At 35.9% G+C, this 18,780-nt stretch overlaps 1 protein-coding gene across 7 annotated transcripts in view; it reads left to right on the top strand.

The window, feature by feature from the left end:
- Lrp1b (LDL receptor related protein 1B) overlaps window positions 1-18,780 on the top strand; it is a 1,919,409-nt gene that overhangs the window by 1,117,911 nt on the left and 782,718 nt on the right. For all 7 annotated transcript variants that reach the window (XM_036183000.1, XM_036183003.1, XM_036182999.1 and 4 more), the window contains exons 15-17: window positions 1,238-1,360; window positions 11,423-11,563; window positions 15,732-15,857. In XM_036183000.1, the coding sequence (XP_036038893.1) occupies window positions 1,238-1,360; window positions 11,423-11,563; window positions 15,732-15,857 (390 nt within the window). The remainder of the gene's footprint in view (window positions 1-1,237; window positions 1,361-11,422; window positions 11,564-15,731; window positions 15,858-18,780) is intronic.

The raw sequence follows: 18,780 nt of genomic DNA, 5'->3' as shown, positions 1-18,780 counted from the left end.
TATTTTATTTATTAATAACACTGAAAATTAGCATGCTATAAAGTGACCTGATAATTGCATTGTCAAAGTGCCTCTGGAGTTTTATGGTTCTCTCTGTAAAGATAGATGTAAAGCTAAGCAAGCTCTCCCCTTCTCTTTTTGCTCCTTTCTTCCCCCTTACACCTCTCTCCCTGTGTCTGTTTCTGTCTTTCTTTCTCGACTGCTACTCTTTAGCCTCTGCTCTCCTTGGACTCGTTCTGTTACCCAGACTGGCCTGGAACTCACAGCAACCCTCTTATCTCAACCCCCAGAGAGTCACATTTAGAGGTAAAAGCCATGACACCTGAATTAACATATTTTCTCAATTGCCTGTCCATCTTGCAAGAATAAATGCCAAATCTGTGATTATCTAAACTTGCATTGTTTTAGCTATGTGTCTATAAAAATGTTATCTCTAAGCTCTTCAAATATGTCATTGGTGTCATCTATGATTCAACATGGGCTCCTCACATATATTTACTAATTTCTTTATAAATGTCCTCTCCTGTCTTCCATCAGTGTCTCTGTTCCCTAAGTCTCTAGTCCAGAACTTCGGCACTTCTGTGCTATGAATTTCCCCAGTATCCCACCTTTCTTGGGGTCCTCAGCACAATGACATGCCAGAATACTCACTCCACTAGAGAACAGGTTACTGTCCCAAATGCTTGCTTGTTCAGTCGTAGTCTACATCTACATTCTCGGAGACATGCTCTGCTTTCCAAACACCATGCCACACTGCTATGTACTGTTGAGAACTATGAATCTGGAGAACTGTTGATGACAGACAAAAGGCTACCTTCCTCCTTGCTCCTGGTACCTAGAAAATGGTTACTTGGCACAAAGTCCTTCTCCAACCAGCTAACATAGTCCTCTTGCCTATCAAAGCAATATATATTTTCAAAGGTTTCTGAAAACAGTTTCTATTAAGGAGGAATGTCGACTATATCAACAAAGGTGAGCTATATATAACTTTACTGCACACACAATATTCTCACATATATCTCACTGAAAGAAAGTATTCTTGAAAGCTGAATTTGGTAGTGTGTGCCCATTATTCTTGCAGTTGGGTGGTAGACAAACAAGGTCAGAGAGTTAAAAGGTAGTTTGTGTTACACAGCCTTAAAAGTAAACCATATTTGGTAAGTTGTATACCCTTCAGCTTTGTTAAAACCAAAGTTCTGTGATAATTTCCTTTTTTTTTTTTTTTTTTTGTCTGCAGGTGATAATATGTGTCGCATAAACAATGGGGGCTGTGGTACACTCTGCCTGGCTATCCCAGCAGGCCGAGTGTGTGCTTGTGCTGATAATCAACTTCTGGATGAAAATGGTACAACTTGCACGTGTAAGCTCCTGTTCTTTTGACATTCATTGTATAGATGGCTTTTTGTGAAGATTAGAATTAGGTAACATCAACAGAACTAAAATCACAACTGGAAAGAGAGATCTGTGTAACTGCTTAGGTATAATTGTAGTCTGTATTCGGGGCTCCATCTCTAGCCTGAATAGATTAATGATAATGGCATTGTGCTGTATAACATCCTGTCCTGCTCTGCAGGTGAGTAGACAATTTCAATGAGTCTATGCCACAGGAGAAAATACTTGATGTCATATCAAGCTCCAGGGTAGCAATTTCAGCTGACAACACTATGTTGTTGGAGCACAGGTTAGCCCTGAAATAATTTCAAATGAATCGGCAGCTCAGATATCTGTATTTGGAGGTAAAGATCAAGGAGTAATGCACAAACAGGGCTTTTAAGGAATCTACAGACCATAAAAGCAGTGAATTAACTGGGCTGATTGACTTGTATTAAAGACACCTTTATTAGTTTCATCATATCTTTCAATTTACAGTGCTTATTATTCCAGAGTGAATCTTGAAAGTTTCATGCCTCAAGTTGTATCCCCTAAGCACAGTAACAGCCACAATAATATGCATGTATTGAGAGCTAAATAGAAATTTCTGGAAGGACTTGAATTTCAAATTGTGGCTCAAGGCTCTCCTGAGAAAGAAATACAATAGGGTTTATGTATTTATGTATGTATGTATGAGCATATATGTGCAGAAAGATGACAGGATCATAATAAGGAGTTCACTGATACACACAGAGGTTGATAAGCCTTAGGATCTGCAGTCTGCTAACTGAAAATTCAGAATGAGTGAAGTATCTGTCTAGTGAGCCTGCAGATTGATGAGGGAGGAACTCTGGGTCTACAGAAGGCAGAGCCAGGATCAATCCCTTTGAGGCTGGATTCTCTATTACATTGTATCTCTATTTTTCAGCCCTGGCTCACACTTTGGTATCTGTTACTTTACGTTTATTTTTGCTTACCATGAACCTAAACATCTTCTCATTTAATTAAATACTCACTGTAAACATGACCCTTAAGAACTGAATTTTAAGTCATCTCATGTTTGACAACTGGAGACATTTATGATATATTGTCAAAGATATTTGTGTCTTTTTCACTGTTTCCAATTCCTTCTGTACTTTCCCATATGGCCCACATTCAATTTGTGTTACATCTGGAGGCATTTGGCATAAAACTAACAGTCCCAAATTCAACTCAGTATATTGAATGTCAGTATTATAAATTCCAATTATTTGAAATGAGGACTTTAGCTTCTTCCTATTATTCTCTTTATCATTCTCATTTTCATGCCTTTCTATTACAATGTAGTATTTCTAACCAACAACATTATTTTCAATTATCAAAACTCAAGGAGGCACTGGGATACAGCTCAGTAGCAAATTGGTAGCCAGTGTGTAAAGTCCCTGGCTTGATTCCTAGCATTGCAATATATACTTCCCCTATATATGTAGCCAGTTAGTTAATTAAATTTAATATGTTTTACAGTATTTTAGTCCTAGAGCAGAGTTCTACTGGTTATGTATCTTAGTATTCAAGACTTTAGTAGTCCATTATTTATTAACAATTACTAATACTGGGAAATATATTAAAGTAACATCTTCAAAGACATAGACATAAGTATATGTATATATATATATATATATATATATATATATATGTTCTTTTCTTATGTATTCTACACACACACACATACACATATATATATAATATATATATATACGTATATATATATATATACGTATATATATATATATTATATAGAGAGTTGATCACTAATGTGTTACAAATGTCCCACCTTTGCCTTTTTGTTTGTTTGTTTGTTTGTTTGTTTGTTTGTTTTTCGAGACAGGTTTCCCTGTGTAGCATTGCGCATTTCCTGGAACTCACTTGGTAACCCAGGCTGGCCTCGAACTCACAGAGATTCGCCTACCTCTGCCTCCCAAGTGCTGGGATTAAAGGCATGTGCCACCACTGCCCGGCAACCACCTTTGCCTTTTTATGGGAGAAGCAATTCCTTAGTATATTAAGTCTTGGCTAAGCAAAATTTCCCTTCAAAAATATTGACTTAAAAATACCATTAAATTCTTTCTAGAATTACACATGCCTTCCTTTCAAGGTTGTGTGGATGACAAATCCCATTGTATTCTTGAGTCATTAGATAAGGGCTTCTCTCTCTTTGTTCTGGGTATTATGTTTGGCTCTTATTGTGCTGCTAGTTATGAGGATACTATCAAGGTCTACCGTTTACCAACAGACAGGTAGCAGGCATAGCTGGAATTCTCTCACATAATTTGCTAATCTTAATTTTATCAATATTTTTTGGAGACAAACTGTGCATAATTGGTACATTTGACAGTATAATTTTTTTACAAGAATTAATTTAGCATTGTTTTCTATTATATTGCTGAGATTTCCGCTGGCCTATATTAATAATTCTGAGATATTAAAAAGATAGACTATAACACACACACACAAACAAACAAACAAACACACATCATTTAAAGTACCATCAAGCATGATTTTCCCTGTCATCCATTAATAGACTTTTTCTCAAAGGTGGGAAATAGCATTGAGTACACCTGTGTTTTGATTTTGCTAGATGTAGATTTAAGGTTCACCATCTTACCCCAGTATGGACAGACATTCTCAGTTACTAGTTAAATCTTTGAGTATGTCCTGGATGAATCTTTAAAACTCAACTTCTCTATATAAAACACAATTAAAGTTCTCTTAAGACACTATCTATAGAGTGATCAGGAGCCTAGAATGTCAGAGATATTGGTGATCTTGTGAGCCTTTAGGAAATCATGGGGAGGTGTATTTATTCAGATGCTAACATCAAAATGGCACTTAAGCTTGAAACTTTCTAATTAGCTCCTAAATTTGCATTATGGAATCATAATTATACAATTATGATTATATTTCCTGTTTTCTTCATTCCTATGCTCAAGTTAGACTCTATGGATAACCTTTGATTTATATCTATATTAGTATGACTAGGGAAAAGATTGATAGGTTGAAATATAATATTATTGTAAAATAGAGTAAATGTGAAGGAATAGAGAGAAGAAAAATATAGATTCATATGGCAAAAGAATGATGAGCAAAAAGGAAATATGAACTGGGTAAGAAAAAGGCAAAAGCTAAGAACTATTTATGAACACAAGAAACAAATCCTTGCCAGGATCTTCATTTTTACTTTAGTAAATTATACCTATACATATAAATTGTTTAATGTATGTTTCATCCTCTTCTGGGCCTATTTTCTTTGGTGTAAGCCTATACACAAGAAGAAGAACATGTCCTTATTATTACTTGTGTTAGGTATACATGAAGCAAGCTTAGTCATGCCTTGTGTATCACCCAGTAAATGACAAATGTCACCCTTCCCCATCCTACAAACACATCAGTTTACCTTTATTTACTCACACACTCTCCTGGTTGTTCTACTTCACAGGTAGATATTAAACACTTCACCGCTTGCCCTTTTCACTTATATCACCACGACGAACTGTAGTTAAATATCATAGTAAAATAGGAAAGAGGCTTCTGTTGGGTGATATACTGTTTCTTAGATGATAAATAGTTCTGAATATTATTTATTTCCCCAATAGTGACTGGAACCTGTCATTGTTGTGACTCTGGACATTGATCTGACATTGTCTTATGTGGTTTTCTCTTGCCACAACTGCCAAACTTACCAATCACTTAATCACATAACATGCTCAGTAGATTCTTGAGAGCTAGAGATACAACTATCTTAAAAGGAACCCTAGCTGAGAATGTATTCCAGCAGCACTTAGAATTTCCCAGACTACAAGCTTAACTACAAGGATCAACACAATAGAAAGATAAATGTGTTTATTTCTAACACCCCCAGACATTGTCTCCTAGCTCTTAGAAATAAAAGTTTATTTTGGCTTGTAAGGCAAATATATTACACACAAAGTTGATTTCAAACCTGATGCTAAGAGAATCATTTTCAAGTATTGCCAGTATGATCATGGGATCATACACAGGAGAACTAGAAGAACATTTTCTGGAGTGTTGATCTTTTTCTAGTACCTATAATTCATAGATGAGGCAACACAAATGCAGCAAAGGGAAAAGAGAGGATTTTTGCCTATTCTGTTCACACTGAAAAATGTCAAATCAGTAAATATGCCCTTATTTCAGAATTATTTGTTGTACCCGCCTGCTAAAATTCCACTCTTTATAAACACTGCAAGCAAACTGCCTGAGCTTCTTTGAAGCACAGCATGGTCACTCGTTACTTTTAAAGAATACAATGTGTCTTCGTATATATTACTTCAATTCTTACTTACCTAATACTATAAATAAGTAGATTATTATTATTCATTTTATACCCTTACTTATTTAATGATGATAAATAAATAATTCCTAAATTATCATATCTAACTAATATTTATGAAGAATGATAACTGATAGTGAAGCCTATGTTAGTCAGAAAGTGCTAATAAAAAAAGATGTTACATGAAATCATAGCTTTTAGAGAGTACAGCACAAGTTGGAAATTAGCATCATTCCATTAACCAGTCCTTGGTGCTGATTGCTTTGGGATTCTGATTAGTTCAGGATAGCTTATAGATATGATGGATCAACTGAATTATGAAAGCAATCTGAGTTTGACAAACATGGTGGGGGGGATATTGCAACCAATGCATCTTGGACATCCTGGTTTCAGTCATTCTCACTGAATTGACACCAAGTGGATGAAAAGTAGCTGGGAGATAGTTAAGCTAGATTAAACACCAACGATAGTTTTTCCTCAATGAACTTGCAACTTAAAGCAGTAGCAGACAAAAAGCATACCCCCAACAGAAAACATTGGCATGTTACACAATTGGTTAGAAATGAATTCTAATGCTGTGTTTGGAAGAATGAAAGAAGATACAATACTTTATTCTTGAGACTCTTGTCCATTATGGTCAAAGCCTCTTAGGACTAGACTTAGTGTCTGCGGTAGCATAACAAATTGGCACTTGCTACCTCCGAGAACCACAGAAAAATAGGGTTGACCATTTACAGGTTGCATTTATATTTCTCATGACAATTATGAGAAACATAAAATATAAATTGAAAATTAGATTATAAATGAGCCCCTAAAACAAATTATCCTTTAAAATGATGAGTTGTAGATGTTACCTGGTTGTTTCAGTTGGAGTGAAGAAGGTAGATCTTTAACAGTTCTGCAGATGTTTGAAAGAGTAGGACAATCTTTCCACTGTGTGTTACTCCCAGAGAAGCAACTTACAGTTCACAAAATAACAGTAATGCGGAGGCTAGCAATGCACCATCATGTGCCCATGGTCCTCTGTGATCTCTGCCACCTTCTGGAATACCAGATACAGTCCTTTGTCACAAATAGTGCTTCTCTGAGGGGAGCCGTTTGTCTGTTCCTTTGCGTCAAGCCTCATGCCCTGGTATATATGCAATCTAATGTGTAGTAAAAAGTTTAAGGCAATAGAAAAGTTTAGAAGCCCCATTCAAATGATTATGTATGTCCTCCTATGCACAGAACCTCACAGAAGGTTATATACCACTTAGGCTGGCTGCTCAGAAGACCATTCTATCTAATAAAAGGTCATCTCTCTATGATATAAAGAAAAAAACCATAGCCGAATATTCCACTTTCTCCTCTCATGTAGCTGTGTGACAGGAAAATATCCAACTAGCTATAGTTTCCAGTTTTCCTTTTGGTCCACATCCCTGGGTTAAGGATGTGTGGTACAATTCTTTTGTTTAGCTGAGATCAAAATACAAGATGAAGAGTTCAAGAACGAGCTCTTCAACGAAAAGTGCTTGCTGCTCTTCTGGAGCTTACAACTGCTTGCAACGCAAGCTCTAGGGTATCTGACACCTTCTTCTGGACTTTTTGGCAGGTGCTAGTACACACACACACACACACACACACACACACACACACACACATTAAAATGAATAAAAAATATATGGGAAGATACAAAACTAAATTAAAATAATATAGCTTAGAGAGCTGTTTACTTTATTTCATGGGGTTCTGGGTATTATTTCTGGCAATAATCCTTCTAGGTTTAAGAAACAACTCTAGAACGAATCCTTGATGTTCTTCTGTTCTGGGGAGTCAGACATGGGCTTTCTGATTTTTTTTTTTTTCTCTAACATCAGTTTTCACAAGAAGCATGAAAAATGACATTTTACACCAGGCAAGTCACAATTCATGCTGTGCTATTTCTGAACGTGCTTAAACTAAATGATTATTTATTACTTTGTCAGTTTTTTATTGCTCAGACCATGTTGTCCTGATGACAGAATTATACATTTTGTGAATGTTCTCCAATGCATTGTTTAAAGCATAGCTCTTCAGCAAAGTATAGGATTCTAGCACTTGCTAAGTTCCGGGAAGCAATTCATTGCTGCGCTCAGACAACCAAGTACTCTCCATATCTACATTAATTGCTGGATCAAAAGGATATACGTGGAGCTTTAAGTAAATGTTCATTTTTCTCTCTTGGTACACATCTATTTTGTTTGCTGAAATCTGACTATGTGTGCTCATGCTCATGAACAATAAGAGAAGAGCTGCTGATCCAATTAAAGTGAAGCTGCCTTTTTGAAGGATTTCTACAGCCCCTGGAGACAGTGTCTTAGCGTAGTAACATCAATCTCATTAAATTCCAAAAAGTCAGGCAACAAATTTATTTTATGCATTAACTCTAAGCCCAGATTCTTTTAAGCATTGTTTTTGTACATATGAAACTGTTCTTATATTTATGAATTTTAAGTGGAAATTCAGATTTAAAAAGTCTTTCAGAGAGATTTTAGCCAACCATAGAAAGAATGCTAAGTGAGCTTATTGAATGAGATATTTAATGGTCTTTTATGTTATGCTCAGTATGTTTGCTTCTTCTCATTGTTCTTTCAAAAGTGGCTAGGTCTAGAGGCAAAAGCTTGGACACTGTTGTAAATGATACTGTCCCCTGATTTCATGTTGCTTAGTTAGTTCTGGCAAACAAGTCACACACTCTGAGCTCCTATCTTGTCCATATTGTCACCTGGATCTTAGTTTCCTTGATTAGGAGCATTGTTTGTAGAACAGTAACCTGTCTTCCATTGACATGGATCCTGTATAAATGTGGCAGTTCACACTGAACATTGTGGTTCCTTTTGATACAATTACTGGTCACATCTGAAAATTTGGTGTTAGTCATAAAATAGACTAACAAAACCACAGGCCATGGAGACATTGCAAATCAAAGATCAGTAGCTAAGAGGTTAGGGGAAAGGCTCAGTATAAAGCACTTGCTACCAATTGTGAGTATCAGAGTTCAAACTTCACATAAAGATCAGAAGGTGTGTTCCCTAGTGTGATCAAAATACTTAGGAGACACAGACATGATAGTCCTGGACCAACCTGGCATGCCAAAAATGAAAAGAAAAAAATAGAAATTCAATGTCTAAAAACACCCATTATCATTATGCAAAGATTCAGGGATTTCATTTTGGTCACCATACAATGTTATTTGCCTGAAAGTGATTCCTGGATTCTAATAGATGATACATGAGCCATGCATCAAACACAAAGGACACAACAGGCAGAATAGCCTCCCTGCTTATGTTGGTTCTTTTTTACTTCCCCTTAAGTCAACCTGGGGCCATGTGTATGGGAATTCAAGTAGAATCTGCAAATACAGTGATTCTGAGTGACAAATGATGAGTTCTTGAAAGCTCATATCCTAAAAGGAGTTGGCTAGAAATTCTTCCTAACATTTCATTTTAAGAATACTCTTGATTAAAAACAATAGTGAATGAACTAACTTACTTACTATATAATAATAACTTACTTACTATATAATAAATAAATGAATGAATGAATAAATAAATAAATAAGTGCTCTATAGCCAAACATATACCATTTCTATCTTTACTACACAAACATCTTCAGATAATAAATCCAGAACAAAAACAAATATATGATACACCCCTGTGATATACCACTGAGAAATAGTCCAGGGCTTAGAAAAAATGCAGAAGAAATTTTCAAAACTCAAAGCCATGTGTGTTTATGTGTGTATGTGTGTGTGTGTGTAAATAACACACACATATTATGTATATCATTATCTATCTATCTTTCTCTCTATATAGATACATATAGATATACATATTTAATATTAGTAATACTTTAAAAGATCAGTATCTGAAGTAGAAAATATAAAGGGATAAAACTCTATCAGGTGCTTAGGTTGATGCATTGTGTTTTGTTTTTGTTTTGTTATTTTCTATTTGGATTTCATACCCCCACCTGCTCGCCCCACACAGTAGCTTACTTTGAAAAAACCATAGAGAAATGACATCAGAGAGAAATTGCTTCTTTGTTGTTTTGTCTCTGAGACAGACTAGGAAATAAATGCTTTTGTCTGTCCATGTGCCCACAGTTAGCATAACTGAGAGGGACAGAGAGCACAGGGCTACTTTTGTTCAGGGTGAATATTTCATTCACTAGAGCAATTCTGCTTGGCTTGAAATGAAGTCAGGGCCCATTGTGGTGGCTTTTGTTTCTGTTGCTACAGACCTCAAGGCTTGTGCCTCACTGTGCCACTCTGAAGTAGTTTCCTGCAGGCATGGTTCAAAAGTCATGTTCCCCTCTCAGTTCTTTGCTGCAAGGGAGAAACAGAGACCAAGGCAAGGCTATGTTCAGGGCTGTGCAAGTAGCACCTATGTTCTCTTGATACCACTTGTAAGTGAGGTGTGTGTAAGTTTCCTGTCAGTTCAGCAGCCCACAGGACTTATGAGAAATGAAGTGTAAAGCCAATAGAACAGAAATTAAAGATTCCCCCAGCTAGAAGCCAGCTTGAGTTAATTAAGGCCAATTTCAGACCACAAGACACTAACCATATACTGCAGCTCTTCATTGCCTTCGATCCCTTCCTGTTGTGTTTCTCTCTCATGTTTACAAAGAAAACCAAAGAATAGGAATGCTTTCAGTTTATGGTAAGTCACAATGGAAATTCAAACATTCATAGCCCAGATGTATGACAGACACTTCTGGTTACTATAATGCAAAGGAAGAAGCCTGCCCACCTTGTCTTATTTCTGTGTCTCTTTACACAGATGAAAGATGATGAACTCTTTGTTGATTTGTTCACCCTAAAGTGAAGTTTCCCATACAGACAACCAGATTAACAATGGAGAAACTACATGCACAGCAGAAAGTAAAACTGTGTTGTTTTTCTTTAGTGATTTTAAGATTTTTTAACAGAATAAGTACTGTCAGCAAACTAAATGTTCCATTCCCCATATGGCCACCAGTACAATACTGTTTAAGTATTTACTGTAGAGAAATAAGAATTTTGTCATTAGAACAGCTATCTTATTTAAATTATTTTGCATTATTAGAGCATAATGATGTTTATTTAATGTCATGAAAATGACTTCATAAATACCTATGGTTGTGGTTTATCTTCAGATGTATTTTTTAAATTGTAGATTCCATTTTTATTGCATACACAATGTATGCAATATGCTACTCTGATATACTTGTGGACTGATTTCTGTCAGCAAACCAATGAACAAACCAAACATTTCTCTTTGTTACTTTATTACTACCTATGATAAGACCACTTGCAACTAATTGTCAATTCCCAGCATGAGATACTATATTACAGTGTTCTTCATGTTGTATCTGAGCCATGTAAATAATTCCTCTTACATTCATTCAGTTGTGCCGCTTTGACCTGTCTCTCCCTCTGTCTCTCTCAGACCCATGCATTGAGATCAGAAAGTGTATGTTTGTGGAAACATGTGTATAAAGACTATTATTCACCTTTTAATAAGATTGAAACCTTACTACTTAGATGAATATGGAGAGCACCATGAATGAAATAAACCAGAGGAAGAAAGACAAGCATTGTACAACCTCACTTCTGTGGGGTTCTAAAGCCACTGAAACCCCCAGCCATTGGTAGCTCAATTAACTTATGCAGCTAATACTGTGTATACATCTTGTATTTTTGTTTTTATTTTTTATCTCTAGTCAATCCTGAAGAAACAGTGCTTCATATATGCAAACCTGGAGAATTTCGCTGCAAAAACCAACACTGCATCCAAGCTCGGTGGAAATGTGATGGGGATGATGACTGTCTAGATGGGAGTGATGAGGACTCTGTCACTTGCTGTATGTTCTCCCTCAAATGATCTGAAACTGTTTCCTGAGTGAATGTGTGCTTTACTGAAGGCAGCCTATGACATATCTGAAAACAGCTTTCATGTAAATTGATTTAACTTTCTTCCCCAGTGGCCTGTGGCTTAAAGTTAAGCTACAGATTACGTTCTTTGTATAGATGTTGAGGTCTACTCTTCTCCTCTGTGCCCATCCTTTCCTATCTGTTAGAACACTGACAAACCAGTCTGATGTTGCTCTGAAGGAAGAGTTGGGATCTTTGCTTGTGAAGACATGGGAGCTTAGCTCCCTTTGAGATTGACTTTTGGGCACAGAAGGTCACTTTCCAGTTCATTGCTCTGTGGCAACAGAGGCTTGATAGAAATGCAAGGAGACTGGCCTGGATTTGGAATGCATTCTAACTTTACTGGCTCAAGCCATGGCTGAAAATACATATGGGGAACTCAAACAGAAACAAAAGATTCTGTATCCCTCACTATGGCTTCCACTCAACTTTTGTTGTTTGCTGGAAGAGGAACTGTTCATGTTTCTGGTAAAAGTAGTGACATTTCTCACATGTATGGACAAAAGAAACTTTTGGAAAGCATGTTAAGTAATATTCTGAGATTACATTTGATTAGCTAAATGGATTTAAAGAAATAAAACAGGCCATGTTAAGAAAGAGAAGCTTGCCTGGTGGTGGTGGCACACACCTTTAATCCCAGTACTCCGGACACAGAAGCAGGCAGATCTCTGTGAGTTTGAGGACAGCTTGGGCTACAAGGCAAGTTCCAGGTCAGGCTCCAAAGCTACACAGTGAAATTCTGTCTTGAAAAATCAAGAGAGAGAGAGAGAGAGAGAGAGAGAGAGAGAGAGAGAGAGAGAGAGAGAGAGAAGCTTGTGTTGAACCCTTAATCATCAAATTTGCCTTCCATACATGTTTTTGAGAAAAAGTTTTCCATATAGCCACATTTTTGCAGGCTAAAGTGACTTAAATAATTCAGAGTTAACACTTTTTTATTATTTATTTGAAATTAAAACAAGAATTTGAAATAGTTTTAAAGAATACACAAGATTGTTCTACTCAATCATATGATGTAACCATTATGATTAGGATAAAAAGTCCTCAAGAACATATATTTAAAAGTTTTCTTACTGCTGCTTCATATATTTATATATACTTCATCTGTATATTTAAGTAATGTTAGCAGTTCCATATGTATATAAACTATCATTAATGCATGGACACATTGCTGCTTTCTTTGGAATTCCAATCATGGACTTTCAGTTCTTTTTCATTTGTACTAATATCTGCATGGATGCTAAATGTTCAATACTAAATTGATATACTTCTCAACAATTTTGGAGTGACAAGAGCATTTCCTCTGAGGAGGAATCCTATGTTTCCTTCCTAATATTGTGCACACATAGCATGTGAAGTAGTACCTTATTTAACTGCCCCACTCCTCTTGAATCCCAGGGTCACATGTAGCAATAATGGATCCTACAGTTGGCTCCTTCTAGTCATGGGAATCATGTACCAGTTCAGAACACAAATACTTCATCTGTAAATTTCAGTCATGTTAGCAGTTTCATGATTTTATCTGCATCCCTATTCTTTTTGTTAATTTAATGAAACTCAGCTCTTTTATAAGCATAAGTAGAATTGTATTTGTAGCATTAATAGTAGTTATGTAATTTTCAGTCAGTATTCTGGAGTATTAGTTTTTTTGTTCCATCATAGAATCTGTAGGCTTTGCCTGGCATCCTACATTTCACTTACTATCCATATTTAAGTCTATAAATAAGGGTGTTTCTGTGAAGTATCCTAACTAAATTTAAACATTCCCTCTTCTCCTTAACCTGATTGAATTAAGCTTCCATTTTAAATTAACTCAACAAGCATTCCTCTGAAATCTCCCATTATTCTTCCCTTAAGTAAGCCCATTGCTTTCCACATTGCTCCCAGAATAGTTCTTATAGGATCAAGTCCTTCTTATTGAAACAGTTGCAGGACCTGTTAGCTGTAATGTGAGGTGCCTCAAATTATACACTGAAATATATAACTTGTAGTCTGTCATCTGTCTACTTACCTTTGTTCTTATTGAGTTGAATAATAGGTTGCCCTTCAGAAAAATGTTTCTTGCTTTTCTTGTCTGTATGTGTACTGAACAGAGAGCAGTCTATGAAATTTAATATAGTTTCTTCCCCCTGCCTTCATTGAAATTATTTGTAACCACCAATAAACTACAGTACAGCCTGTTAGAGTTGAACATTCATCTTCTGTAAGTCCTATATTACAGTAGTTCTTAATCTATACTATAACCATATGTTTCTTCATCTGACTCATCTAATAAAATATTAATATCCTCCTTGGAAGGTATGGTTGGCTGTTGCATGTCTGGAGCATCAACACTAAAAATAGATCTTGGTCCTGAAAGAATGTATGACTGTATAAAACAGGAAGTGTACAGGAAGAGTCTCTGTCCACCTGCTTGTAGGGCACCCTTTTGGAGCATTGTAGTCATTCTGAATAAAATTTTATTTCTGCTGTTTTGGGGTCAAAAATACAATGCAAACACAATCTATTGTAAAGCATTTTTCTAGATTTTAACCCCATAATCTCCTACCTAGAATTTCTTTTATTCTTTTACTGCCTATATATATTTCAGTAGCTCACCACTAACTAAAAAAACTGTGGCTGACTTTGCATTTCCTTCATTAATGGAAATGGACCAGCGTCTTGAACTCACTCAATGGACTATGTAGGACTAACACTTACCATCCTCCAGATTCTTCCTTGCTAGTGTCTAGGGTTATAGAATTGGCCACAAAGGTCCTTGAGAAGCTTCACTATAGAGTGCAATAAATAATGTCGTTCCTTTAAAATGCTGACCTCTGATTTGTGTATGACTTTTATTTTCCATGGGCATCTATACTTATTAAAGTCCCTGAAATGCATAGAACATTTTGATCTTGCACAAATACTAAAGAATATCTTTTCTCTTTTAAAAAATGCGTTTTTAAATGAATTCATTCAATGTCTTTTAATCATACTCTTTGCCTCTCTCTCATCTTCCCAGATCCTCCTCATTTCATTGACCATCCAACTACATGTGTAGAATTTCTATTTTTTAAAATAAATTTTACTTTATTCAAGTGAAAACCTTCCATAAAGTATGGAAATTACTCTATTATCACAAATACTTAAAGAACGTATGATTTGTGGGTACATATTATAAGTACATCCATTTGATATGAAGCAAAATGAGAAAATATTAACTTTTTCTTTATAAATAAAGGTAATACAAAATATATTTTCACTTTAGAAAATGTACAGCTCTTGCATTCAATAAAAGAATAAAATAACATTGAAACTGGGACAAATATGGAAGAGCACACATTAGCAACCCGAAAAATACATTTAGAAGGTTAATATAAAGAGCCTCCCCATTGTGATTAGATATTGGAGGGTTATGGCTCAGTGTTATACTACTTTCTTTATGATAGTTTCTCTCATTTTCAATATTGTTTTTAGTTGCATGTTTATTCATTTACATTGGGAATGCATATGATAATACTTTGTTATTAAAATTATATAGAATCTCATTTTTAGTATCAACTTTATGTAACAAATGATCCATTTTTATTTGTTATTTCTTTTCAGACCCCAAATTGGGTGGCCAAATTAAAACACACATAAGATTGCTTTGTATTTTAAAAATATTTGACTGAATGTGATATATATTAAATATATATGCATATATATACATATATATATATAAACAATATCTTAATAAGTATGAGTAACTATTTTGAGATTTAATTTCCCTGTTTGACATTCAAACTTGAGATTGATTTTAAATACATAAGATTCTAGAGTTGAGTGACTAGGTTCAGGTTAAGTGATGAGAAAACAAACTCAGGGATAGAGTTGGTTTGAGTAGAAGATGTAGAATGGATATACTCCCTTTTGTTTCTTATTTAATATATTTATCTCTTCTATAAAGATTATATTTTAACAAAGTCTAAAATATTAATATTTCCTACAAAATTTGAGATAATTAGTGACAGATGCTGAGGTATTTATTGGAACATAACATTACAATTTACTGAAATAGTTTTGTAACCACAATTAAAATACACATAACTTGAACTGAACTTGCTTCCCTCCCTCTTACAGTCAATCATAGCTGTCCTGATGATCAGTTTAAATGCCAGAATAATCGTTGTATCCCCAAGAGATGGATTTGTGATGGAGCAAATGATTGTGGGAGCAATGAAGATGAGTCTAACCAAACCTGCGCAGGTAAAGGTCTGCACAGATATATGATAAATCACTTCCGCAATCGCGTCTGTAACCCACAGGTCAGGCTGATAAACTAGCTGAACTTTCTTAGCATTGCCAGTCTGATTACTGCCACGGTCAGGGAATTCAGTGCTTAGTGCCACAAAGGCCAGATTACAAATGGTGTTTTACTAATCCTTGAACATGACTCTGCTTTCCAAATTAATCTGGCACTCCATCTCTCCATGTGGGCTGCCCTGTTGATCAGAATCTCCTTCAAGACTTGTCTATGCTAAACCTTCCTAGGCAACAGAAGCTTTTTATTAGCATCCTGGGATCCTGGCCACCTCACAAGGAGAACTATTTATTTTATCCTGAGAAAATACTTAAAATTTTTATTTCTTCTACTACAGAATACCTTTGTGAATAGTTTTCTGTTCATGGAACATTATTTATGGGAGGCAGAATTTTTTTCTCCTGAATGAAGTCCCAATACGACTAGGCATATTTATATTTCCATATAATCCATGACTTTGTAATAAATCATTGATTCCCTAGCCAGCCTCTCACTGAATAGAAATATACAGCTGGTGGTACAGCTTACAAAAGAGTGCCAGAAAGGTCATGATTACTAGGTAAATGTTGAAAAATGACACTGGCTAGCAGCAGCCCAGTGCATGTTAAATGATGAAGAAAAGCTAGTGTGTGGTGATACATGTTGCTATAATTGGTGAAAACCAATTGCTGAATGATGCTGCATTGCTACACCATACCAATCACACAACCCTTCTTTCCCCTTTAGCCATTATACACCTTACTAAATAAATACAATCTATTGTAACAATGTAGACTCATGGACTGAGTGATTTGTTCCTACCTTTGTTTTTCATAGTGACTTTCCTGTGCAGAGGCTTGTCCCTCTGTGCCTTACCTTTTGAACACATTTCTTTTAGCTTGGTTAGACACCAAATTGGCTACAAATTGTTTCCAAAGAGCTTCTTGCTATGTATAAAACAGTAATTATGAAAGCAAAAGCAAAACCATTTTCTACCACAATGTGAGACATCATATGAACAGACTATTCCATGGTAAAGCACTTGCTCACTATCAGTGGATGAGTAAGACTTGAGCCTTGATTGAAACCTCTACTTCTTGGAGAAAATGAATTTCTTAAATTGTGTGTGTGTGTGTGTGTGTGTGTGTGTGTGTGTGTGTGATCTTACAAGACTTTCTAAAACAAAAAAACATCAGAAGACCATGGGGCCCACTTTGAAGATCTTTCATTTTGTAGATGAAATGTAGCAAACAGAGCCTGCCTAAACCTTTATGAGTTCCGTCTGAAAGGCCTTTACTTTTTGGACTAAACTTCACTGCACATCAGATTATCTTGAATTTTATGTGCAGCCCACTTGACTTTGAGAAGGTTATCCTGAATATGACTCTAATTTACAATGAAGAATTTTTTGCACATCAATGCACATACTAATCTTTTAAGATTAAGGTTTAATTCAAAAATTGTGCTTCATTACATCCTGAATGTAAACACAGAAGGTTTTTGCCTTAAAATAGAAAGACAGTCATTTTATAGTATTGTATCTGCCCTGTTTATACTACTTACAAATTTTGCTTGTTTCTACATGATTTATAAATGAGCATTTGCATTTGGTTAACTAGTAGTAGTAGTAGTAAAAGTGGAACTACATCTATGTGAGAGCAAACAAAGCAATCAATCCCGATTAGTGTGATCTCTATGGTTCTGGATCCCTATAGTGCACAAAGAAATAAAACACAACATACTGAATTCCACTTCGAGTTGTGCCCCTCACTAGGTTCCGTACACTCACTCACATGTGTATACTCATGGCAGCTGGTGTCACTGCATGATACCCTGAAATGCAAATAAAAACAATAAGGAGAAAATATAAATGTGTCTTTCATCATTACAAAGATTGAAAGGTGTGGATAAGCTATGATATGCTTACATTTTGTTTTACCCAAAGAAATAAACAAGTCACATGGCATTAACACACCTAGACAAAGTAGCACATTCCTCTAAGCATTTTCTGGGACCTGCAATCTAAGTGCATGTGGAGATGTATCTAGGTGAAAAGACTCCAAATAGGGATATTTTATCATTATGTCTTCTTCCTATCTTTATACATAGGGCTGCTTGTATACAAATGGGAGTCTTCTCCCACCAGAAACCTATTTTCTATTTTGGTGCTTTAGGATGTGTCCACACCAACCAGTAGGTATTTGTGGTGACATTGATTATTGGATGATCCAAAGTACATAGTACTTTCATTGGTATACAAAGAACAAGGAGAGACAAAAACATGCGTCATGCTGGATACAAAGCCCAAAGTTGAGCCACACTGTGAATATGCTGCCTAGTTTTATGTTGACTGGACATATACCATGTTGGAAGCAAAAACTTCAATTGGCAAAATGACTGCACTAGATTGGCCTGTGGGCAAGCATGTTTTGCAAGCTCTTGTGAGATAACTGATGTGACATGGCCCAGTTCACTGTGGGTGATGCCACCACTAGGCATATGATCCTGGCTATTATAAAAAGTTAAGCTAAATGAGACATGAAAAACAATGTAAGCATTGTTCATTAAACATGGCCTCTGCTTCAATTACTTCTTCCAGGTTTCTTCCCTGAGTGCTGCCTCCTCTTCCTCCTCCCCTCCTCCTCCTCCTTCTCCTCCTCCTCCTCCTCCTCCTCTTCCTCCTCCTTCTTCTTTTCACTGATGGAGTATGATCTGAGAGCTGTAAGATGCAATAAACTCCTTCCTTCTCAAGAGATTTTTGGTCATGGTGTTTCCTCATAGCAATGGAAAACCAGGGCTCATTAGAAGAGCAAAGTATTAGAAAAATTCCTAAAGGATGAAATGTTAAACCCTCGAAAATATTAAAGTCCCTAAGTAATAATAAAACCC

This window comes from Onychomys torridus, chromosome 4, assembly GCF_903995425.1.
Source record: "Onychomys torridus chromosome 4, mOncTor1.1, whole genome shotgun sequence".
Classification (NCBI taxonomy): Eukaryota; Metazoa; Chordata; class Mammalia; order Rodentia; family Cricetidae; genus Onychomys; species Onychomys torridus.
The sequence above is the reverse complement of the archived record's forward strand: the minus strand, read 5'-3'. Positions and strand labels throughout refer to the sequence as shown.